Raw genomic sequence first — 26602 nt, 5'->3', positions numbered from 1 at the left:
GTGCGTCATCATCCGACTTTCTTATTGATTAAGAGAGTCAATGTGATTTGAGTCATTAGTACTAGTGTGAGTGGCATGAACGATCCAAAAATACTATATTTTTAGACAAATTTAGCCAATTTTTGATATTATTTATTGTAAAAATCCGAATAAGTTAGAAAAGCTTCTAGATTCGGATGGTATGCAAAGCAAGTTACTTTTTCAGCTAGTTATGGGATTTTTCATAAAAAAGAAAGATTGGCGAAATTGCGCGCGTCGCGATTGTTGTTGACATGCTGGAAATTGCTCTTTGAATTGAAAGAAGAAAGAGTGAACTAGGAGATCCTGGAACAGGTGTCTTGTGACTTTACCTCCCTTTCGGAGCTAATGGAGCCATCAGATTTGGGTTTTGAGCAGAATAGGAGCTGTTATTTTGATGCACGTTTTTGTTTTACAAAGGAGCTCCAGGAGATCTAATGCCTGAAGATTGCTTCTGAGCAGTGCCAGACAAGGGATTCCAGGCTCTATCAGTACATATTGATTTGATTCATTGTGCTTTGTCTTTGTCGTGTTTACCTCTTGTCTATTTTTTTTCTTCTCTTTCATCTCCTATCTCTACTTCCTTCTATCTCTAATCCCCGGTGGATACGACCTTTTGATAAAAACCCCTCTGACATTGGTGAACCCGACATGAAAGGTCATTAGAAGAAGGAAAGACAAGATGGGAGAATATTCGAACACAATCTCCAGAGATGTTTTACAACAGTTGGTGCCGAATCTGAATATGCTTATGCAGGTACAACAACAGATGATACATGCTTCTGCACAAACAGAAAGTGTTGTGATGAACGTTCTGTAAGCAGTTGGCCTGAGATGAAGTTATTCAATGGTAGGAATGTATCTGTATATGTACATACCTATGCTCAAAAGATGGAATTTTTTGGGGTGGCTTAACTTGCATGGAGCCGTTATTTTGTATGTGTTACTGTACATGAACTGAAAGCGCGAATTACTGAATTATACATGCAAGATGCTGACTGGGTAGCTTTTAAGAAGACACTCAGGGAAGAATTTTACATTGAGGATACCAGTTTGATTACGCGCAAGACTTTTCAGGAGTGGGTTTTACAACCCAATAAGGGTCTTGTGGCTATAGAATTGTTAAGAGAATTTGAAAGTTGATTTGAGCAGTTGGATCTTGCAAAACAGCAAGCTCTTGCAAGTCAGAAAATTGAATTGTTTCTACAAGCAACAGATCTTGAGTTTCAAGAGAAGCTTGATGATTTGCTAGAAGATTAGACTACAGAAACGGGCCTGAAAATAGAGTGGAGACATGTCAAGGAAGTTGTTAATGCAATTGTAAAAAAGCACAGAAGAAGAGAAAGATTGCATGTCTCTAGCTTGCCCACTGTTACGGGCAAAATAGTTGAAGTATCCACTAAGCCATCCACTTTTGTGACTAACCCTATGGCCGTACTTGCTATTGTTCCCTGTGTTAGGGAGATGTCTTAGATGAATTGGTCAAAGGCATGTGGGATCTTTAATTGAAGGTTGCAAAATTGGATGAAAAAGGACAAGAGGAAAGGGGAGGGGCAGTAGCCCCTAAGCCAGGAAAAAGATAGGATGTGCGTTCTATTTGATATGGATTTCTCACTTTGCACATGTAGCCGATGCTCTATATCAGCTTCTGAGAAAAGGTTAGGGATTTCATTGGGAAAGGAAGCATCAGAAAGCAATGAAGAAATTGAAGCAGCTCTTAAAATTTGCTCCTACATTGAGAAAGGTTGACTATTCACATGGAAAGCCTATCATTATTATTGTTGATACAAGCCCAATCGGGATTGGATGGGTAATTGGGCAAGATGATGAGGAATGGCAAAGATATGCAATTCGCTTTGGTGCTAAAGTATTGATTGAACGGCAAAGAAGGTATCCAGAGGTAAAAAAAGAATTATGGGGAATTGTGACAGCCCTTAAATGTGATAAGGAGTATTTTATGGGAGCTCGTGTAGTCATTGAGACCGATTGTTTGTCCGTATTGGGTATGATTACTAGTTGTGCTACCGCGGACATTGCTATGCTCCGGTGGATTGTATACATCAAATCTTTGAACCCTGAATTTCAGGATATTGTAGGAAGAGATAACCTAGTGGCAGACATGATATCTTGAGCACGCTATGAGAATGAAGATGGGATGATGGATGAGGAGGAAGAAAATGACTTTCTTGTAGCTGAAAATGATGTTGCAAGAGCGAATTTAGCTATGCAAGGTGTTGTTACAACATTAACAGAAGCTTGGACAACAAAGAGAAGACACTTTAGATGTTTTGCATATTGTGTAGAAGTGTTTTTGGAAGACAAATATGCAGGAGAGTGGCTGAGAATTGATCAATACCTGAGTACATTAACAAAGAGAGATGAATAGTCAGATGAGGAGTTTAAAAAGATCAAGAGGAAAGCCTATGGGTTTTTCTTAAAAGATGGATACTTATGGAGACATGCTAAAAAGAAACAGGGTATGCCATTGCGAGTTTTGGGTGACAGAGCTTCACAAGTAAATGTTATGCAAGAATTTCATGAAAGCTTGTGGGTTGGCCACAGAGGTATTTGGGCTACTTTTGCAAAGATCAAAGAAAGATATTAGTGCAGGGTATGTATAAGGATGTTGCTCACTTTGTGGAAACATTTAAGACATGTCAAATGTATTCAGTTGTGAGACATCGGGATGGATTGCAGCCGACATATCCATTGTCTCTTCATTTTAAGTGGGTGGTGGATTTAGTCATGATGCCTACAGGTCTTTGGCAAATGAGATATCTTGTACTTATGAAGACTTGACTAATCAAGTAGAAGAGAGAGCTCTACGTACTAAGACAACAAATGCAGTGTGTACTTTTCTCTTAGAAGAGATCTTTTGTCAGTATGGCTGTGTGGGAAAAATTACAGTAGATAGGGGTGAGCTAGATGCAGATGAGGCTCATGATTTCTTTGCACGATTGGGGATAAAGCTTGCTTTAACTTCAGCCTATAACCTTGAAGGAAATGGAAAAAGTGAAAGAGGTCATTCACCTATTGCGAAGGCATTGGCAAAAGCATGTGGAGAGAAGGTAAAAGAGTGGCCACGATTGCTTCCTTATGCCTTGTGGGCTGACAGAACAACTCATAGTGTTGTTATAGGATATATGCCTGCAGAATTGGTGTATGGTCAAAAACCTATCATGCTGATAGAAGAGATGACAGTCATATGGAGTGTGCTACCTTGGAAAGAGGAGTTGAATCGAGAGGAGTTGTTGGCATTACGCATTAGATAGTTGGAAAGAAAGTCAGAATACATAGAGGCAGCGATTGCAAAGTTAAGGGCAGCAAGGATACAAAACAAGAAACGGTTTGACAAAGGACATAGATTGAGGCCAAGAACCATACAAGATGGGGATTAGGTATTGGTTTATGGTAGCAGTTTAGACAATCAGCATAGTGCCATGCGTAAAGTTTCCAAAAGATGGTTTGGACCTTATGTGGCAAGACATGTGTTTGATAATGCTACTTATGCATTAAATGAGCTGGATGGGACAGCCATAGAATTTCCGGTAGGAGAGAACATAATCAAATTATTGAAGAGGCGGGAATCTAATGTCTGTGAATTGCCAGAATTGGAAGAAAATAGTGGCCATGACACAGGGGGTAGCCAGGAAGATATGGAAGATGAAGAAGCAAAGGATATGGTTACAGAGGATGAGGAGGACTCAGAATTTGATGACAACTAGGATTTTGGAACATACTGGAGGATATGCAGATTCAGAGAGGGTGGATGTGGTGCCATTATGCAGGCATAGTGTGAAAAACTCTAGAGTTTATTATCATCCAAATTTCTAATTGATTAAGAGAGTCAATGTGATTTGAGTCATTAGTACTAGTGTGAGTGGCATGAATGGTCCAAAAATACTAGATTTTTGGACAATTTTAACTTATTTTTGATATTATTTATTGTAAAAATACGAAAAATTTAGAAAAGCTTCTAGATTAGGATGGCATGCAAAAAGCAAGTTGCTTTTTCAGCCAATTATGGGATTTTTCATAAAAAAGAAAGATTGGCGAAATCACACGCATTGCGATCGCTGTTGACAGGCTGAAAACTGCACTTTGAATTGGAAGAAGAAGGAGTGAACTAGGAGATCCTAGTTCAGGTGTCTTGGGATTTTATCTCCCATTTCGGAGCCAACAAAGCCATCAGATTTGGGTTCTGAGTGGCAGAGGAGCTGTTATTTTGATGCATGTTTTTGTTCTATGAAGGAGCTCCAGGAGATCTAATGCTTGAAGATTGCTTCTGAGTAGTGCCAGACAAGGGATTCCAGGTTTTATCAATACATATTGATTTGATTCATTGTGCTTTGTCTTTGTCGTGTTTACCTCTTGTCTGCTCTTTTTCTTCTCTTCCATCTCCTATCTCTGCTTCCTTCTATCTCTGATCCTCGATGGATACGACCTTTCGACACCGGGTTTACTGTTTATTGGGCTGTTTCAGGGCTGGAGACTTGTTTCTGACCCTTTCTCTTCTGCGTTTTGTGGACAGCAGGTTGAGGCGACCTGTTTTCAATGCAGGTTGACTGCTTTTATTGCTATAACTGCTTCAGTTTTGTCATCAGCATCTGTGTTCTGCTCTTTTTCCTTTGTGTAGGGCTGGCAATACAACTAGGAGATGAACATGAGAAAAGACAGGTAAAAACAAGTCTGCTAACACAGTCCCTTAGAACTTTGCACAACTAACAACATTGTTATTTGCTTTAACAACAGTACTGCATGACAAGTAGGAGTTGGAAGCAACACATCTCAAAACTTTTGGTTGTATCCTTCCAGGCACATTCTTTTGCATTCAAAATCATACACAATTGATGCCAACACTACAGCCTGAGATTGACAAATGCATGCAACAAATAGTAGTGAATTTCAGTAGTGAACTAGTGGATACTTGGCTGGTTGCATCTGTCATGCTAGGTATAGGCCAGAACAACAATGATGTCTCCAAACGAGAACAACATCTTCTTCGAAATCAGCAATATGAATACCTTGTTTCCACGTGTGATGTATTCTACTGAAAAACATGAGTCCATCTAATAAAAATGTTAGGTACGAAAAATGCAGTAAAATTAGTTTATGAATAAAAGCATGTCACAAAAATCACCTCTATATTTTTTTAAATGAAACACCAGATCTTGTAATTTTTAAGAAGGAAATGGAAAAAGAGAAACTTGATTATTTTTGCCATGTTAAAAAAGGCCAGATGTGATGGCATGTCATCATAGGAGAAGGCGCTGTCATTCATCCTCAAATTGAAATGCTCTTTCCAACCATGAAAACCATATCTCCAACTTCCTTCTTGGTAGAACATTTGCAGTTTCATTGCTGTCTTTTACACTGTCCACCTTGCATATCGCACACTCTCTCACACCTGGTCCATTAGGTTGCAGCTCACACACATGGTGAGCGGCATATGTTAATTGGCTGCTGTGCCAAAATTAGTTGGGGGTATAACACTCTAGCAGTTATCTTTTCCATAGAAAGACGAACATCGCAGTATACTAGGTCACAATTGTGTTAAACAATGCACATGAACACCTTTTTTTATGGGCTTTTACATGTAGAGCATCTACATTTATATTTCCTGAATTATTCAATCATGTAAGACTATACAATGCATAATCAGTCTTCTCATCAAGAGGACCACAAAATGTTTTGCAAATTATGGCTGATTCCTGATACATAATCCCGGTTATAACAGTCTAGCAGTTATCTTTTGCCAAGTTCTTAGAAAGACAAACATAGCAATATACTAGGTCACAATTGTGTTATACAATGCATCTAAACACCCTTTCTTATGATCCTTTACATCTAGATCATCTAAACATACCATCATGAAATATTGAATGGTGTAAGACTGTAAAGTGCTTAATCAATCTGCCCATCAAGAGGTCCACAAAACATTCTGGCAAATATTGGCTGATCCCTGATACATAAGCCTAGTATCTGAAGGTTTGATGTTACTTGATTCTAGTGACCGTGTTTAGGGAGATATAGGTTTTTGATGTAGTTGTGGAATGGACATCATTTAACCAGTTTGGGTATGATTTTTTATATCTATGTGAGCTTATCACCTCATTCGATGACTCCTTATTCATAAAACTAAGAGTTGCAGGACTTCAGGAATTACAAAATATTTTATGTTCTTGTTCTTGTTACTTCAGGAATTACAAAAACTAAGAGTTGCAGGACTTCAGGAATTACAAAAATATTTTATGTTCTTGTTCTTGTTACTTGAGGTTTCGAAATGATTTTTGTGATTATATATAATATGCAAACAGCACATTTAACATATTCTTGGTATCTTGAAAATGATTCCAGATCTGGTACTTAGAGTCTTTTAGTTTGGGAGTCTGTGATGAATGAGAAGTGCATGTGTTTCTTTTCACATCCATGTCCATGTTGCAGGAATTAATGCTGATGTAAAAGGTTCTAGAGTGCTTGTAATTTCTACCAATGTCTTTTATACAGCATTTAGCAGGTGCAAAACAGCTCCCACTGTAGGTTCAAGTAAACATGATTTTGAAGATAGTCCTCTCTTTTCAAGATCTCGGACTGAAAAAGAAAAGCAGCAGAGCCATGGTGATGCTGTCCCTAGCCCAGCAGAGAAGCTTTCTGAAAGGAAGCGGGTAATTTTAGATTTTCTGGTTGTACCAAACAGTAAACCCATAAATGTCTTAGTTCAATGCAGTACTTTGACTGTGACTGTTGTCTTTTCTTGCAGAAAAAGATAATTGAGAACTTGGCCAAAATAAAAAATGATGGAACTGTTGAGGTGGATGTTGATCAAACTGCACCCACTTTGTTTGATTTGGATGTACCGGATCAAGAACCTGCTCAATTAGATGACGACTTTGTTTATATTGATCCACCTAAGGCGATCCCGTCAAAGCTTAGCATTGCCATGCTTATTGTAGGCACAAGAGGGGATGTTCAACCTTTTGTCGCTATAGGGAAACGTTTAAAGGTAGTTCTATTTCTACCTTGAATTGTTTTGAGATGTCAGTGGTTGTCATTGTCCTTGTGAATGGGTTTTAAGATTAGAGTTAGGTAGGCGTATGTTTAGCTCAAGGTGCAAATGTAAACTTTAAAGCATATGCAAATCGAGCAGATTTGTTTTTGCAAATTTGTATTGGAACTTACCCTCCAAAGAGTCAATGAAATCTGATTGATTCTATAGAAGAACATTATATGGTTTGTAATTCTCAGGTATCTATATACCAAAACTTGCCTGCATCAAGTTTAAGCTGAAAACACTGCAAGTGAGCCTCTTAGAGCTCGTGAAATTAGAGCCTTTTGTTTCTTGATATTGCTTCTTGTATGGGCATGCTGTGTATCTGCATCCAGGCACATAATGGGTGATAGCTCGAAGATTGTAAAGACGAGCTTTTTTAGTGTTTCAAGTAGAATAATGAGAAACTTACTAAAACCTTGGAAGACTCTTATCCGTAGTATCTACACTGGGCTGTTAAGCAGGTTAGTGAAGTCAAGACTTTGTAAAGAAACGGTAGTGTTTGTGGGGAGGAACACAGAGTGTGCATGGCAACTTTAACATAGAAATGGGAAACAAAAAATATGAATGTAATGATGAACCATGTAATAAAGTGAGCCAGCCTTAGGGTTCTGTGTCTCTAGGACCAATACTAGATGAGCAGAGTTGAGTTGATGGTATCAATTAGAGCTTGGAGATGACTGCATTGTCCTGGCTGATCAGGTGGCAATGCTTCTGGATGAGAATGCTCTATGGAGGAGCAAACACAGTCTTCTAGGTACTGAAGATGACACAAGGCGATGATGAACAGCAGTAGAGGGAGCGAAACAAAGTCCTTAATAGCTGTAGGTGCTGAAGATGATGACATAATCTCTTCGAATGAGGGCTGCTGTCAAGATGACTGCTGTTTAATCAATAGGATGAGAAAATGCAAAAGTGGCAGCAGGTCCAAGCCTCCAGACTGTGAAACACATGATACTGGATGGTAGGAAGCTGTTGTAGAAGAGAGTAGAATAATGTACAGCAGTCAAAAAGTGCTCTAGGTGGCAGACGATGAGCAGGCAGCCTGTTGGAACCCAAAATGCAGCTTTGAGTGATCAGAACAGGTTGTTACATGCCAATCTAGGTGCTGTTGATTTAAACGACTGCTGGGAGAGCCTCAATAGGTGCTGGGCAGCTTGTAAATTGCAAAAATGCAAGGCATCCTGGGTTAGATGCTGTGCTGGATGACCTTGGACAGCTTGGCAGCATTTTGGTTGTGGAAATGCAGCTGTAGGATGCTTAGGAACAGGTTGCCATGATGCAGCAGGGTGTTACTAATTGAGAGAAGATGCTTGCTAGCTGAGAGAGATGTCACCAGGCTGATGGAAGTGGGTGCCAGGCTGAGACAACACGTGGGGTGAACTCCATGAATTGTGATATCCCTCGTCTAGGTAATGTCCTTGTCTAACTCGAATTGAGGCTGATAGGCAGGTGATAGCAGATGCATCCATGTGGAGAAGTATATAAAAACATTAGATTTTCTTTGAGGAAATACACCCACATATCCCTTGAAAATTCATCCACTATGAGGAAAAGGTATTGTGAACCATTTATAGAGGTGGTGGACAATCTGCCAATAAGGTTAAGATGAATCAACCAAGGTGCCTCATTTACTCTATGTGTGGTTTGATGAGGGAATGTTGTGCGATGCTATTCTCCAATTGATAGACTCCGCAAACATCCTTAAACAGTTTTAGGCATGGAAGGCCCTCAACCATAAAACATCATGACAACTCATAAAGGGAGTCATAACCGAGGTGCCCTTATCAAAAGTACCAAAGTTGTGTCTCGTTTGAAGGTGACTTGGGCATAGCCATGCCGTGTTTGTGGTGAAACTCAAAGGCCTTTGTCATGAGGACGTGCATTTTCAACGCTTAGCTTTGGTCTTATTAAGTTGTGCGTATGTGAGATGCATATATGAAGCGCAAGCCAGTTAAGTTATGGCGACAACCTAAGTAACCCAAGTGAAGAGTGGGTGACATTAGCAAAAGTCGTAAATGGTTATGTTGGATAGGTACTTGTGGGTACTTGGTGTTAGTTTGGGCCTGAGCCATTAATTAGGCCATTAAATATCCAGTGGTGACATTGGGGGACTAGGCATTAACTAATAAATTAATGCTAGTGCTAGGTGAAATATCCTGTAGGATTCAACTTGCATGCGAGATACGATACAAATCATATCCACAAATAAAAGGGAATGGACATTAGACTCACCTCCTAGCAATGGAGCGAAATGGACTCACCCTCGAGCCTCGGAGCTAGCAATGCATTGGGTCATGACCACATCTCAAGGGTTGGTGTCCCATACCACCAACCCACAACATCTCAATATACGGATGTATTGGCCAATAGGCCAAGAGTCCAAGAGTGGTGATTACGCAATCCATGTTCATAATAGGGCCTTGAGTCCTATAAGTAGGACTTGATTGTTGCAACCCTAATGTGTCCTTGGTGCATTTGCATTAAGTCACTTCATGACGACTGTGACCAAAGCTACTAGTGTCCATCCAAATGTCCGAGGGTGTAACACTTCCCCCCTTATAAATGATTGCTATCATCAGCAATATCCTTAGGGACAAAGTGAGAAAAACGAATTTTCAACAAACATATTAACTCTTAAGTAGCCTCTTCCTCTGAGTAGTTTTTTCACTCAACCAAATACTTAGGATAAACGGTTTGACGAGATGGTTTAGTCCTAAGGTCAAGAACCAATTCAGGTTCAAGTGGAATATATTATTGAGCGATTTCTTGGAGCTGTGGAACTTTGTCAATCAGAACAATCAATTCACCTTTATTCCAATCGTTCTTTCAAAAGACTAATATGGAAGGACCACAATACCTCGAAGACAATTTGTAGCACTTGTCGATAGTCATTGAATCAGAGTCCTTTTGCGACTTTAACGTAAACCCACATGTCCTTCTGAAGCTCCCAAGAAGTATGATGTTGGTTAGCATAAAATGTGGCACGTTCTTGGGCGGTTTTAATGCTTTTCTTAGGAATCGTCTACATCTCTTGCATATCATGCTGATAGTCAACCAGAGACTACATTTTCACCCCCTTGAGCTCTTTGGCAATTGATGGTTTTGGCTCATTACTGCATATAAGCATAAACAGGCTATAGCCAATAGTTGAATGCTTAACACTGTTATAAGGAAACTCAATTTGAGGAAGATACACAATCAGATTGCTTATGGAAGACATATGCATGCAACATATTCTTCATGGTTTGATTTGTTCTTTTGTTTTTTTCATTGGTTTTAAGATGCTCCGAGGACAACATGGGCAAGCAAGTTTTCAGTTTTTGGAGAACTGATTTGTAGAAATGATGAGTAAACTTAGGATCTCCGTCTTTGACTATTTCATCCGGCAAATCATAAAGTCTATAAAGATGTTTGACAAAGAGACCAGCCAACTTGTGGCTTTTCACGGTCATCTTTGTAGGAATGAATCGATCCATTTTCGTCAATCAATTGACCATAGTCCAAATTGTGTCATGACCCCAATTTGTATGGGGCAATCGTACTACAAAATCAATAGAAATGCTACTCCACTTTCTATTGGGAATTTGTAATGGATATAACATCCCCGCTTGTTTGTGCGATTAGCTTTATTAAGTTGACACTGCGGGCACTCTCGCATATAAGACTCAAAACTATAGTCTTAATATGCAGTCAATAAAAGTAGTGAGTAAACAAGGCCGAATTCTAGTGTATGCCAAGGTATCCAACGCTCCGTACATTGTGAAACTCGTATAAAATTTTCTTGTGGATGGGCACTCACACTTTGCCTTGTTTATAAATTACTCTATTATGAATGGAATACTTTTCTGCCTTCTTTCTCAACAGCTAGCTTTCAACCATTAGGACCGCCAAAGCTTCCTAGGTTACGAGATCCCTCTTGAACTAGTGCCAGATCTTACCAAAGTAAATATCACTTTGACAATGCCCCTTGAGGGAGATATAGAAATCAATTGAGATTTCAGAGAAGGATAAGATATTAACCTTGGGTATTCAACTAAGAGCATTGGCAACCATATTAGTTGCACCCTTTCTATAACGAATCTTAAAGTCAAATTCTTGTACAAGCTCCACCCACCAAACATGTGCCTTTCCTTGTAACATGATTTGTATAGGCCCGATACGTTGAGCGTCATTGAACTAAAACAAATCAAAGTATACCATGCATTTGGCAAGCTATGAATTGATATTCATCTGATTAGTAATTACATCCCTTCTTTTTCCCTTTAAAGAGGTCAAGTTGGAACTGAAGAGGCAACGTCCTCATGGCTATGGCCACAAACGAAAACAGGAAGTGCGCATCTCGGCCAATTGTTGTTGCATGTCCTTGATTTGAGCTTGGAGATTTGCCGCTAGCGATAAATCTCCATCAAATTTGGTGGAAGAAGATGCTTTGGGATGCCCATGTGGTAGTGAGAATTCGATGTTTCTCGGTCTCATGGCCGTCCAAGTTTGCAGCTGCCTATTTGTTAGTCAAGTTTGCTACTCGCGGACTTTACCAGGTCCATGACCACTCTGTAGGTGCGGTTAGATGCATGACGAATTGACACCATGGAAAAACAACAGGCATGGGAAGCATGGAAGACATGAAATCCTTCATACGGGCTGAAATTACAGAGATGTATGCATCAATGTATGACAAAATAGAGCAAGAAATGAAAACACATACGCAAATATGCATTAGTGAGTGGGAACAGGGTAAATACAATGAAATAAAGGCAGAATTACAGGTTGAAATGACGAACAACTTTATAAAACTAGATACTGTTGGAAGAGAGGGAGAGAGATAGAGTGGAGCGGAAGATGAGCCTCAGCTCATTGTTGTTCTTCTTTCATTATTCTTCCATCATACTCTCTGAAAGAGACTTACACACATAGGTATGACTAACCAAGACTAGCTGTGGTTAAGTCACTGACTACACCGACTTATTGAATGTTACATATGTATACAACTGTATCCAACTAATGTTGTTTACACACATAAAGATAGACTGACTGAAGAGTAGCGGGAGCTTGATATTCTAACACTTTCCCTCAAGCTCAAACCATCTGATAAACTTGAAGTAGCTGTCTGAAATATATGAACTTTTCTTTAACAAGAGACTTTGTAAATATATCTGCCACCTGGTCTGCAGTCTTCACATGAATCAAGTCAATCTGCCCTATAAGAACCATTTCTTTGATGAAATGGTAGTGAACTTTAATATGTTTGGAGCTTGCATGGTAGACAGGATTGCTAGCCAACATAACACTGCTAAGGTTATCACAATACAATCTCACTCTGCTTTCCAGTTGTATTCCCAAGTCTTTCAGTAGTTTCATCAACCAAACTGCTTCGCAAGCCGCTAAGGTAGCTCCTCTGTACTCAGCTTCTGTACTCGACAATGCAACAGTAGGTTGTTTCTTACTCTACCAACTAATCATACTATTTTCCAATCCAAATGCATAACCACTGGTTGACCTCTTGTTATAGGCACAACCAGCCCAATCAGCATCAATAAACCCTGTCAAGTCAAGAGATTTTCTATATGCATAAAACAACCTATAATCTGTAGTACCCTTTACATATCTCATGATCCTTTTGACTGCATCTAAATGTGGTTTGCGAGGCTTCTGCATGAATTGACTAATCAGCTCCACTGCATAACATAAGTCAGGACAGCATATCAAGTTGCCCACCATCTGTTGATACATTGTTATATTCTCTATGTCATTTCCAACATCAATTTGTAGCTTGACATTCTGATCAAGAGATGTCTCCATAGGCTTGCATTCAGCCATACCATACTTCTGTAACATGTCATGAGCATATTGCTTCTATAGCAGCCATATACCTTGAGGTGTAGGGACTATCTCAATCCTAAGAAAATACTTTAGTTCACCAAGGTCTTTGACTATGAATTCAGCATGTAAACATGATTTAATTTTAGCAATGCCCTCTTCATCATCTCCAGTGATGATAGGATCTACATAAACCACCAGAAACACATATCCATGATCTGTCTTCTTTGTGAACAGACTGTGATCTGCATCACCCAATCTAAATCCATGTTGCTGTAAATAATTGTTGATCCGAGCATTCCATGCTCTAGGTGCTTGTTTTAGTCCATATAAAGCCTTTTTCAGCTTACATACATGTGTAGGAAAGTCCGGGTAAACATAGCCTTTAGGCTGCTCCATATATATTTCCTCAACCAAATCACCGTTCAAGAAAGCATTCTTGACTTTCATTTGCCATAATTTCTAGCCTTTACATGTTGCCAAAGCAATGACAGTTCTGATTGTTGCCATTTTAGCCACTGGATTGAAAGTCTCCTCATAGTCAAGATCCTTTTGCAACCAGCCTGGCCTCATAGCGTTTTAACGAACCATCTGACTTGCACTTAACCTTGTACACACATTTGCAGCCAATGGGGACTTTGCCTTCAGACAACTCAATCAATTGCCATGTCTCATTTTCAGCCAGGGCTGTATACTCCTCATCCATGGCAGCACACCAGTTATCATCTGTAACTATATCATCAAACTTTGTAGGTTCTTTGTAACCTGTCATACTAGCCATATATGCATAATGACAGGCTGAATAACCAGTGTATATAAACTTGTCAACTGGTTTTTTGACTCTCTCAGATCTCCGTAACTGTGGCTCACTCTGAGCTTGTCTCTCATGAGGCGGTACATAATGGCTTTGCCTTGCTCCAGGTGTCATAATAGACGGAATGTCCAACTCACTATCCAAATTGTCGCTGTTAGATGACCCATAACCTGCTATAAGTGGACCTGTCACATCCTCGAGCATCTTTTCTTTTTTCTTATCCAATCTTTCCCTTACTGATATATCCGTGTCAGTGGACATAGGAATACGACTCCGTAAGCATCGTGGCCAAGGACTTACTGTAGGTAACCCATCACTTATAGGACCACTCATAGATGTACTTATTGTAGATGTGTTTTCAGAATTACTAGTGCTGGCTGATCCATCAGTAGCCACTGCAACCGGATTACCATACCATGATGCTAGCTCATCAAAAACATCTCTGCTAATCAATGTCTCATGTGTAGACGGTACATAAGACTTGTAAGCTTTCCGGTCTTGTGCATAACCAAGGAATACACTCTTGATAGCTTTAGGATCCAATTTCTTCCTTTTTTCATCAGGAACATGCACATACATAATGCTGCCAAATATCTTGAAGTGTAAAATGTCAGACTTATGACCATACAACCTCTCATATGGAGTTACATCATGAATTCTTGCTGTAGGGATTCTATTCAGCACATAGACAGCAATCACTACTGCTTTAGCCCAATAACCATTTGGCAAAATTTTCTCATTCAGCATAGCTCTTGCCGATTCCATAAGTATGCTATTTTTCCTCTCTGCTATACCATTTTGTGCGGTGTATAGTTGCAAGTTAACTATCTTCCGATCCCATGTTTAGCAAGGTACCTGTCAAAGTAATTAGAGACATATTCTCCACCTCCATCTGATCTAAGATATGAAATTTTACAGCTCAACTCATTTTCGGCATGCTTCTTGAAGTCCTTGAATGCATCAAACACATCATCCTTATGTTTCAGTATGTAAAGCCAAGTATACCTACTGAAATCATCAATGAAGGATACATAGTAACAAGCACCACCAAATGAAGCATTATGAGATGGACCCCATACATCTGAATGTACCAACTGCAAGGGTCGTGAGCTATTCCGTACATGTCTCATACATGGAAACCGTATTTGCTTTCCAAACTGACATGCATCACATACATGTCCAAAGTCATGATATTTGAACTTAGGCAATCCAAACACAATCTCTTTCTGCTGCATAGATTTCAGCTTTTGTACATTCACATGGCTAATTCGCTTATGCCATATCTCAACATCTCATATAGCACCATCATCATGTGCAAAGATGGCTGCTTTCAATTCTGGAATTGACGCATCAAGAGTAAACATTCTGTCAACTCTTCGGCCTTTAGCAATCAATTTGCAGCCATTATCATATTTTTCAACAAAGCATCCATCTCTATTAAATCTCACCTGCAGATTCTGTTCTGCCATCTGTCCAACTGATAGAAGATTCTTGGTTATTGTAGGTACATGTAGTACATCATGGAGGCTCTTTTTCTTGCCATCAGGCATCAACAACGGAACAATTCCTGTGTGCTGAATGTCATGTTGGTTGTTATCCCCAGTACGTACATAACCATGTGAACCTGCAACCATCTCATGAGACCATTCTCCATGGGGTGTTATATGATTTGAAACCCTTGAATTAATGTACCATCTCTCATCTTTGTTCTGCCTAGATGCATTCTTAGACACATGCTGCATGGCAAACAATTTGTCAACCTGCTTATCATGAGCACCGCTAGAAGATGCATAATGTTCATGTTGTTTTCCCTTTGCCTTCATATCTCCTTGCTTCTAACAATCCTTTGCAATGTGCCCATATCTATCGCAGTAATGACAGTTCTTATCTCTATTTGACTGATCATTTGACTACTATGAACCAGATCCACCACCTCTACCGTGGGGTGATCTCCCCCTGCCTGTAAAGCCACCAGATCCATGCTGGCCCTGTGTATTTGTGCCATGCCAGGCATTCTGCTGATGTTGTCCATAAGCATTTCGAGTGTCTCCTCGATTTGGAAAAGAGCCACGGTCTCTGCCGCCTCTATCATGCTGGCTAGAGTAAAGAACATTGTATCTGCTTTGAGACGTACTAGAACTTGTATTAAACCCAAGCTTAACTTTCTCATACAACAGCAAAGCAATCAGCTCATCCCAATCAGGGGATTCAGCTCTCACAGAAATAGATGTATCAAATGCTTTACACTCTTTGCCAAGTCCATTCAATGTTACTGCAATCATATCATTCTTAGACATTGAAGATCCAATTGTGGCAAGCTGATCCGCCATGTTCTTGATCTCTGTAGTGTAGGCCTGAATGCTTCTGCCATTCCTAGACATGTTATTGAATTGTTGCTTTAGTTGAATCTTTCTTGCTTGTGTTACATTTTCATAACTTTTCATGAGTATGTCCCATGTATCCTTTGGAAAACTGCATCCAGTAATCTGTATGACCATAGTATCTGATATACATAAGAAAAACCAATGTAACACCTTGCATGTTCTCTCAATCCATAGCTTATGAGCCATTTTCTAATCATTTGTTGGATTCCTTTCTTGCATTTTAGGTTCAGTCTCATTACTTGTACATAAGTCCCAATAACCTCTGCCAACCAAAAAATTCTTCATACGGAACATTCCTAAAGTAAAATTTTTGTTGTCCAGCTTTTCTTCCACAGTTTGAGTGATATTGTCAGTGCCTTGAGTATTTGCCATAGTTGCAGCTTAGATATTCAGCGATGTATATAACATGTAAGTATCTGACTCCTTTTTCTACAGTTCAAGACTAGTTTCTTGCTATTCAGGACAATTTTTTGCAATTCAGGACAGTTTTTCTGACAACCTGCATGTTGTAAACTATATTCCAACAATGAAAAAGCACAGTCAACTGAGCATAAACCAAGCTCAAATCAGTTCAAAACATTCTATGGTAGTGGCAAAACATCCCAGCAACAAACTATATCTATACAAGTATCAATGTTTGTACTGTATGAAAGTAGCAGTACCAAATACAGCCAGCCCATTGCTATAACGAGCAGTATTTTCTCGATTAAAACAAGAGTATTCAGACGTCAAAACAGCCCCAAAACATCTCATTCAGTTTCCACTCTATGCGGGAGTTGATACATGTCCAACCGGCCAGAATATATTGCATGTATGTCAAATGAAGATGATAGGTATCCTTCTTGCAGACAATAACCAATCAATACCTTGGTATAACCAGCAACAAATCAGTCCAAACTTTGGACTTTCAGCATTCACAATATCCCAAAAAGCATCTACCACTCAAGTGGTATGATCCAAGCATTTGTCACTAGCAAATAAGCATCATAGATACTTCAATCCTGTAGGTATATTGTTTCCAAATTTAGGACAGCAACCAATTCACTGTTTTCAGCTGCAAATAAGCTCCAAAACTGAGCATTTAACACTCCAATATTATGCTCAAATGCATGATAATAAGGGCATATACATTGTTAGGATGAAAGCGACCAGTGTTTTGGAATCACGTGTTGTTTATTGCAGTAAATAGCCAGTCTACACAGGTCTGTGCTGAATATCTCAAAATTTGTGAGGAATTTGAAAAAACTTTATTCTGCAAAGTTGTAGACCACGTCGAAACGGTCAGGTTTCTGGCGGGCCGTTTCTCCAAAAACTATTTATGTAGCAAGATATAGCTTCTGCAAAAAAATAGACTGCAGACAGTGTCCTTTGATGACGTTTTCTTCAGATTTGATGTCTTGATGTCAAATGGCCACTGCTAAGCTTCCAACCTTCAGGCGTTCAAGCTCTGATACCATGTCGGAAGAGAGGAAGAGAGACAGAGTGGAGCGGAAGATGAGCCTCAGCTCATTGTTGTTCTTCTTCCATTATTCTTCCATCATACTAACTGAAAGAGACTTACACACATAGGTATGACTAACCAAGAGTAATTGTGGTTAAGTCACTGATTACACCGACTTATTGAATGTTACACACGTTTACATCTGTATCCAACTAATTTCGGTCACACACATAAAGATAGACTGATTGAAGAGTAGCGGGAGCTAGATATTCTAACAGATACAACTTGGAGAATGGAAATGGAAAGCTGGAAGAAATATACTAATGCTTGCATAATCATCAAAGATGGAGAAATCACTCAACTTAAATCAGAGTTAGATGCATATAAGAAAGACCTAGCAGCATATAAAGAGAAACTTGATGTACAAGGGCCATCACAAGATGCACCAAAACTAGAAAAAGAGTTGAAATGCCTCAAGAAAGACATGCACACATGGGCAAATGTAGTTAAAGGAGCAAGAAAGAAAATGGAAACAATGGAACTTGTCATTAAGGAAAATGCTTAATGGATTGAGGTAGCAAAAAAGAACAAAGGGAGACATGTTGACAAAATAAAATTGATGAATGCAACCATAGAAGAAGAAGCAAGATGAAAGAGTCGGGCCCTCTGAATCCGTGTGGTGGGATGGGCGGAGAAAGGAACCCCACAAGAAGATGCAATTGCTCTAGGTGACAAGATGGGAGTAAAGAAAACACCCATCTTAGATGCATGGTGTGTGGAGATCCAACTGACAAGAGAGGGCATATCCCCATCTTAGATGCATGGTGTGTGGAAATCCAACCGACAAGAGAGGGCATATCCTCATCATGAAATTTGAGAGTTTGGATAAGAAGAGAGCTTTCCTCACAAAATGTGGTGCTCTAAAAGGGAAAAAGATATACCTTGACGAGGATTTGACACTTGCCCAGTTGGAACATAGAAGAGCAAGCATGCATAGCATTTTGGAGGCATGAAAGGAAGGAAAATATGTAGTGTATAGGGACGTTAGGGTGATTATTACTGAACGCTGACCGCAATGACGATGGGCGGCCTATGAGACGCTCACGATGTCAGTATGGAATTGTAATGGAGCATTATGCTTAGATGTCGGATATTTTGAGGATAGTTTTGGAAATATGGATATATAGCCATGTATATAGAAACACATCAATGTAAAGGGGGTCGATTGTGAGATGTCCATGAGTAGTACAGATGGGAGAGTGCATCCCAGGGGTTTTGGAGGTGTGGCCATACTCTTTTGTGAAGATCTCAAAGATGTAGTGCAAGTGACACAAAAAGACAAAGATGCATGATACATGTGGGTCAGGATACACACAAAGACCACATGATATTTTCATTGCTATATGCTATTTTTCCCTTGCAAATTTAGGGATATTCTCCACAAGATGGATCACCATTTGATGTATTGTAGAAAGATATCATGAAATATGCCAGCTTGGGAGATGTGCTGTTAGTAGAGGACTTCAATGCGCAAATTGGGGCTAGACAAAGTGACCTTTATATGCACGATGATGTCATGTTTAAGGAGATTGATATAGATGAGGTGGGTCTACACAAGATGGTCCCAGATACAGAAATGATATGGAACACACTTACTAGCTTTGGGCAGTGCACATGGATTAGCCATTTTCAATGGCCTCTCATGCTGGCCAGGATCAAACGCTTTGACATGTTGGAACAACAAGCGAGGAGCAAGTAAAACAGATTACTTGATGGATTCGCCAACATTGATACTAGACATTAGAAACTTTGAGATCTCAGGGCGCCCCATTGGAATAGTAGCTGACCATGCCATCTTAACCTTCTCAGTCTACTGTGGATGTATCCCCCCTCCCTTCCCACTCCCCCCTCCCCCCTCCTTGCCTTCCCCCCCAGGTGCCCCGGATACCACTTTGTAGAGGATACCTCACATATGTATAGTGTCTCTGTGCGTGACAGGATACGAATGCTAGATTGTGACAAATCATTAGAAGAATGCACAAGAGACTTGGCGGAAGCTTTGCATACTTCAGCTATGTATGCATTCCCATACACCATATTATTAGGCAAACCTCCACGCTCTATAACCTCCCAAAATGGCTGGTATGATGATGAATGCAGAGACAGATGCACACAACTACAGAAGGAAATTGATTTAGGCATTCGGACACACTGCCAAGCAAGGATACTTTTCAGATGCCTTGTACGGAAGAAGAAACATACTTGGCAAATCTTGAGACTTAAATGTATCATCTATTCTTGGGCCGGGACTGAAAAATGGCAAAGAGAATGTTTCATGAGAGGAAACCCCTTGTATAGATTATATCGCTTGATGCTCGGTTGCATTGTCTCTAAAGAGTCTCTCTCTCTCCCCATGATGGTAGACTGTCTCCTAGTTTTTCTGTCCCCAACTGTTTTTCACACACACACTCTCTCTCTCTCTCTCCGCAACACAAACATAATATTGATAGTAAAGTTTTCCTTAGGATTAAACAGAATGTTAACGTTGAAAACAATAGCAATGTTAATGCAAACAATAAATGTTAGGATTCGAATAACATTTAAAGCTACATTACCATTAAAGATTAATGATAACATTATCATTAAACTTTAAATCGAAAAAAAAATTGTTGATCAAAACAATGATGCCTATATAGGCTACAAGAATTTAGCTTCCAATGATGGTCTACTATAGCCTTGGAGTGGTAGCTCCCCGGACTCCAATCTTTAGAACCATTAAAATTCTTGTGCACAAGCATCACCCCAACTCTAAAAAGCTAAGCATGAGTACTAGGTGAAACCTACCTTTTCATCGTATCCACCACCTACCACCCATGACATGTGCCTGCTATGCATGCATCTCTTGCTAATAGTGTTCCATACCACTCTTAACGAGATAAAAGTGTACCTGTTAGGCAAGAACCATCACAGTTCTATGAGAAAAAGTGGTTTTGTGCATGTCATTGGATCTCGTGTCCAATTGCAAGTTGGTGCTCTGATACTGATGAAATGTGTCCCATAGGATCCAACTTGCACACAAGACACGACCTCACCTCCAAGCCATGGAGCCAAATGGGCTTACCCTTGGGCTTGGGGGCTAGCAACACTCTGGGTCACAACCACATCCCAAGGGTGGTCGTCCCATACTACCAACCCACTCCATCCTAGTGTACAGATGTGTTGGCCAACATGTTAAGAGTCCAAGAGTGGTGATCACACAATCCATGTGCACAATAGGGCCTCGAGTTCTATAATTAGGACTCGGTTGCCCTAAACCTGAAGTATCCTTAGTACATTTGAATTTTGCACTAAGTCACTTCATGACCAATGTGGCCAAAGCTACTACCACCCATCGGGATGCCCGGGGATGTAACACTAAGCCAATTAATGTTGGGACAATCAAATGTCCTATGGGGGTTAGCACATCAATTGTGAATGGGCACTAGTTAGTTCTTGGGCAGGGACAAATGGATAACTGCTTAATTTTCGGAAATCAAATTCTGAAAATTAACTAATTAAATCTGGAAATTACAATTAGAAGGCTGCCAAGTGGCAAAACAGACTGCTACTTATCAAAATTACCTATACAAATTGGGAAAGGACTGTTTGGGGCCTACCATTGAGTGCATTCTGGGATGAGAAGGGAGTGCTGCTACAGCAGATGCCAGCAGTCTGTGTGCAATTCCAGCCAGATAGAGGGGCTTCTACAGCAGATGACTGCTCCCAAGATATCATCAGCATCAAGTGACTTCAGTTTGGGGAAGGCAACAGTCATTTGGGGCCCACAGATCAATAGGCGACAACATTTTGGCTGTGCCAGATTAGGGCAACAGCTGGTATAGGCACTTTTCGGTGGCAGAATTGTGAAATTTCTCTCTCTACAGCTTCTCTCTCATCCTAAGTCAATTATTCAGTAGTTCTCAACCACTTCTAGCTTTGGATGAAGGGCAATTGAAGAAATTGTTGTTGAAATCCTAATTTACAGCAAAAATTAGGGTTTTCATAGTCACCTTGGGATACATGCTTAATTACTAAAGACCTAGCTACTTGGTGCAGCAGTTGAAGGCATTAATTTGCAGCTGATCCAAGGGTATCCCATTATCAAATTATTGTGGCCTGCATGCAAGAGATTGAAGATCCGAATTGAGCTCGGATTGTTTATCAAGGGGCAAATTGTGCCTGAGAACTGCTGGTCAGTTATGACAGCCATTGTATTGAAGATTGAAGGAGATCAGCCCATATCTTAGTGTAGCTCAATCTTATAACAATACAAGACGAAGAAATACTGCAATGGGCACCAATTGTTGGGGCCAATCGGGTGTGGACTGTCCAAGATTAAGTGGTAAAGCGTGTATTTTCTGATTTGTGTATTTTAATGCTTGCTGTAATTTGAGTTATGTCAGTTGATCAACGCCATTGCCGAGAAGAAAGGTTGGTTTCACTCTCCATGGTTGGATGGGATAAAAATTGTGCCATCAGATGGACGCCATTAGGTTGTACCTCGCTGAGCATCACTAACCAGTCTTGTCATCAATGACTTCAATTGTGTCAATATGAAAAAGACTGCTCTCTTTAGGTGGCAAATTGATGGATGGAAAGTAGGTTCACCCAAGTTGGGGCACATAAATATACATAGTCCAAGATGGTGAGATTTGGGTCCTTGTTAGTATCAAACTTGGCCTTCTCTGATGCCTTGCTGAACCTTGGCAAGGATTTCTTACCGCAATGAACATTTCTTGCCATTGCTCCATGGGAGATAAAAATATCCTAGTAGTGTCATATGGTGGGTGGCCTAACACCACTATCCAATTGCATGATAGACACACGGACGTGTTGGGTGGGCCTCAACGGTAGCCTTATTTGAAGGCAACTCATGAATTAAGATCAAGCCCTCAACCTTTGATGTCTCAATAGAGACAAGGTGGATCCGAGGACCAAAGTCCTGTCGATGGTTAGACAGATCAGTTTGACACCCCCTTCGGTGTCAAAAAAGGAATAAGTTGTGATGGTCGTGGAGAGTTGATATTTGTTAGCAGACGCGTCTCGCATTGTCTTCATCTGTGTGCATCTCTTGCTTGTGAGACTGAGCCTTAGTTTGAGTTAGATGAGGACTTTGGGGATTTGTCATTGTTTGTTGTGTGTTAGTCTTGTTCTTTACAGGCACATTAGGTGGAGGTTAATGTGCGTTTGCACCAGTCAACTCCAGTCTATTCACACTGGTTCAGCTCCAGCCAGATTTGGAGGTGTTTTCCCAGTATTTTGTGGCCAATTGTTGCCTAGATTCAGGTGCATTTACTGTAGTGCCATGTGGCAGTCCTTGGTGGCAGTTTTCAGTCAGGTGGAAGCATTTTTGATTGGTCGGACAACAGTTGTGGCCTATTTAGTGGCAAGTTGGGAAAATCAGCAATTTTCCAATTATTTTGGCAGGTTGGCTAGTTCAGCTGTCTTTGCCTTTTTTAAGCTGCCCCCATTCCAGCTGCCTTTGCCATTAGATCATTAATGTTTTCATCTTTCTCATCTTAGCATGTCATTTCAATCATCTTCCTTCAAATTGTGGTGTGCCCTCATTGACATAGACGAACATCGTATAGGGGTGTTTGTAGCAGCCTTATATTCAACATTCTTTCTGAGTTTAGTGCACATTTGTTCCTCCTCTTTCTCTCTCTCTCTCTCTCTCTCTCTCTCTCTCTCTCTCTCTCTCTCTTCCCATCTGTCTTTGTGTTTGTGATCTACCTTTGCTACACACACTCACATTATTGATCTACTTTTGCTACACACTCTCACTTTATTGACCCACAAGTCAATGCTGTCCCTGTGTTGCTTGATGGCCACCACTATGCCTCCATGTGGGGAGGTTACTTGCAACAAATGGGGTTGGGGTGCAGGAGTAATTTGGGCTTATTGTCCTAGACCTTTGAATGACACACATTGTCAAAATGGCTAGCAGTGTTGGTAATACATGTTCTTCTTGGATACATTCTGCCATCTTGGTCTTAATAGAGATTGGGTGTTCCCTTGTGCCTCACTAGTCTTGGTGGATTTGCCTTTGCCTTTGTTCTTGCCTTTACCTTGCTTCCTCTTTTGGCAAGTGGAAACAAAGGTATAGTTTGAAGATGGCAATGAGGGCTTCTTATGGACTTGATCGAATAGCTATGCATGAAGGTGACAATCGGCACTCTAACTCATTCAAAGTAGGCAAGTTAGACTATGAGGTCACTTGTTGCATGAAATTAAAATATTAAGGTGGGAACTTATGTAGGAACAATGTGACTCGATCATCGTTGGACTTTCAATGTTCTGTAGTGGGAGGGAGTTTCAAATCTTCGTCAACATCATTACTCGGGCTATGCTGTGCCCCTCCCTCGAGTTGCATACATGGTTTTCAGGATGGTATGCCAAAGGGATAGGAGTAGTGTGGGGTAATTTGGTATAAGGGCGTAACCCTAGCTTCACCTTTTTCATTCGTATCCTCATAATCTTTGAAAAATCATTATGAGCATGTAGGTAATTAGATCTTGTTGGGATCCCTTACAATTTGAGGATCTTGTATTCAAATTGTTTGCTACTAATCCTTAGAGCCTCCATGGAAGAGGGTTTGGTGTGCCGAAGAACTATGCTCTAAGGGGGTCTGTATTGGTGAGTGTGGCTTTTTCCCTTGCATTTTTTCTTCTCTTCAATGCCAAGCTTTTAAATCAAGGCTTAGGTATTTGTGTGTGTGTGTGTGTGTGTCTCTCTCTCTCTCTCTCTCTCTATATATATATATATATATATATATCAAAAACTATGCTTTGATTGCAGCACCTCTTACCGACTTACTAAAGAAGCAGACTTCCATTACATGGTCAGCTCCCGAGCAAAATAGTTTCGACCAATTGAAGCAATGTTTGGTATCAGCACCTATTCTGAGACTTTCTGATCCCAGTAAGGAGTTCGAGGTAGTAACTGATGCTAGCATTCTTGCCTTGGGATGTGTTCTTATACAGGAAGGTCATCCCGTAGCATATTCTTCAAGGAAATTGAAGAGTCACGAAAAGAATTATGCCACTCATGATCTGGAGTTATTAGCTGTCATCCATGCTCTAAAGCTTTGGAGACACTACCTGTTGGGTAACAAGTTTACTCTAGTAACCGATCATAAGAGGCTCAAATGGATTTTTTACCCAGAACGAGCTCAACATGAGGCAACGTCGATGGATTGAAGTATTGGAGGAATATGATTTTTAAGATCAAGTATTGACCAGGGGAAAAGAATGTAGTTGTTGATGCACTCAATCGCAAGGCATTCCTTAATTCACTAATCTTGCAAAATCTATCAATAGCTAGATCTCTAGCTATATATATATATATATATATATATATATATATATATATATATATAGATAGATAGATAGATAGATAGATAGATAGATAGATAGATAGATAGATAGAGAGAGAGAGAGAGAGAGAGAGAGAGAGAGAGAGAGAGAGAGAGAGAGAGAGAGAGAGAGAGAGAGAGAGAGAGAGAGAGACAGAGAGAGAGTTATATTAACGTCTACAACAGGCCAAGTTGGCCTATGAGACCAAAATGTTGGATACAAATGTCTGGGAGATTTCAAAAGTCCAAGTGAAGGTAACATTTATGCTATGTTGAACTAAATTGAGTAGGTACAAAATGATATCTGGACTAGATACACTCTAGAGGTACTCCCAGTGCGGTGTGGAACTGCTCCTGGGGTGTTCATCCTAAGATGTCCCGCATGGGTCGGCCTAGCATGGAGAGGCTAAAGTGGCGGGGCAGGGCCCTCCGATGGCGGCGTAGTATCCCTTGTATCTTCGACCAGTGTCTTCTGCGGGGACGGGGGCCGGCGGGGCTTGGGCGCCGGGCTTTACCTCTCGCTGTGGCTATTTCTAAGGTGGCCCCCGGGGATCGGGAGGCCGGTTGGGTTGGTGGGGGCTCGGTGGTGGGGAGGGTAGCTGGTATTTGGTAGAAGTCGTTGAGTGTGCGTTGGTTGGTGGCTCCTTGTCTTTGCTCCGTGGTTCGTAGGAGGTGGTCTTTGTGGCGTCGTATTTCTAGTAGAAAGAGCCCCAGGCATCTCTGGTCTTTGAATTCCATCACCTTGGAGAGTGGTCCGAATCCTTCGCTGAATAGGCAGTGGAAGCATCCCCGGATTTCGTAGTACACTGGGCATCTACAGATATAGTGTTTCTCTGTCTCTGGCTCGAGATGGCAGAGTTGACAGATTCGGTCTTCTCGGGGGAGGGGGTTGGCCCCGTATCTGCCCTTTTCGACCTGTAGTTGGTGTGAGGACGTGCGGATCTGTCCGATGGCACTTCTAACCCCGTGAGACAGGTGTGTGTCCATGTAGCTTGGGCGGGTGATGAAGCCGTCCGGGGAGATATGCAGGAAGTGTTCTCGGTAGAAAGCCTTCTTGGTTCCTAGTTCCGACGTGGGGGTCACCCATGTCCTGGCGGTGTCTGTCTGGATGATATCCATTCTGGTGATGCGATTTACCTCCTCTCGGCTGAGCTCCAGGTGTGGGCAGTCTAGGCTGTATTGTAGTGGGGGGAGGTGGTCCATGTGCAAGCCATGGAGCCGTAGCTAGGTCTCTGTTCGGGCATACCAGCACTCAGTGTCCCCTTGTGTTGCTAGCTGTTTGGATGACTTCAGGGCAAGTCTGGGGTACCGGTGCCGGGGCAGGTCCCATATTCGGTGCAAGAAGGTCACGGTCTGGAAGAGGGCCTCAGCCACAAGGGGCGGTGCCCCCAGCTCTGCACGGATGATCTCGTGTGGTACGGAGGGCTTGCTTCGGATCATGCGTGAGATCATAAGTATTAAGGGTCTCTCCATCTGCTCCCATCCCTCATAGGTGGCCTCCTCCTTAGGCAATGGCTGATCCTGTGGGGCCCTCCGCGTGTGGTAGAGATTGGACCCCCATATGGGAGCCCCGTACAGGAGGGCTGGTGTGACCAAGGTGTCAAAAAGCCAGAGCTTTGTCCGGGGTTCCTGGAACTGTATGCGGGCACATTGGTTCTCCATTGACCCGAGGGCTGCATAGCCT

At 41.0% G+C, this 26602-nt stretch overlaps 2 protein-coding genes across 3 annotated transcripts in view; one reads left to right on the top strand and one right to left on the bottom strand.

The window, feature by feature from the left end:
- LOC148022587 (sterol 3-beta-glucosyltransferase UGT80A2-like) overlaps positions 1-26602 on the top strand; it is a 143318-nt gene that overhangs the window by 17146 nt on the left and 99570 nt on the right. For both annotated transcript variants that reach the window (XR_015693512.1, XM_087695545.1), the window contains exons 3-4: positions 6526-6683; positions 6779-7021. Coding sequence is in view for 1 of the 2 variants with exons in the window: in XM_087695545.1 (XP_087551671.1) it covers positions 6526-6683; positions 6779-7021 (401 nt within the window). In the remaining variant the exon portion in view is untranslated. The remainder of the gene's footprint in view (positions 1-6525; positions 6684-6778; positions 7022-26602) is intronic.
- On the bottom strand, positions 20982-26152 carry LOC148022588 (uncharacterized). The gene is made up of 3 exons (XM_087696533.1): positions 25345-26152; positions 21182-21281; positions 20982-21064 (listed from the first exon to the last, which is right to left on the bottom strand). Exons 1-3 carry the CDS (start codon positions 26119-26121, stop codon positions 20982-20984), a joined length of 960 nt encoding a protein of 319 aa, XP_087552659.1. The 5' UTR covers positions 26122-26152.

This window comes from Lygodium microphyllum, chromosome 16, assembly GCF_053477565.2.
Source record: "Lygodium microphyllum isolate KBCC chromosome 16, Lygodium_microphyllum_v1.1.10, whole genome shotgun sequence".
NCBI lineage: Eukaryota > Viridiplantae > Streptophyta > Polypodiopsida > Schizaeales > Lygodiaceae > Lygodium > Lygodium microphyllum.
This window is presented reverse-complemented; position numbering and strand designations above follow the sequence as displayed.

Excerpts from the sequence above, each read along its gene's own strand:
- LOC148022588 (XM_087696533.1), bottom strand. The coding sequence starts at position 26,121 with ATGGACCACCTCCCCCCACTACAATACAGCCTAGACTGCCCACACCTG. Across the intron at positions 21,282-25,344 it reads TACTACGCCGCCATCGGAGG|TCATCTGCTGTAGAAGCCCC; the intron begins GCCCTGCCCCGC and ends TCTTGGGAGCAG. Across the intron at positions 21,065-21,181 it reads ATCCCAGAATGCACTCAATG|AATTTGATTTCCGAAAATTA; the intron begins GTAGGCCCCAAA and ends GTTAATTTTCAG.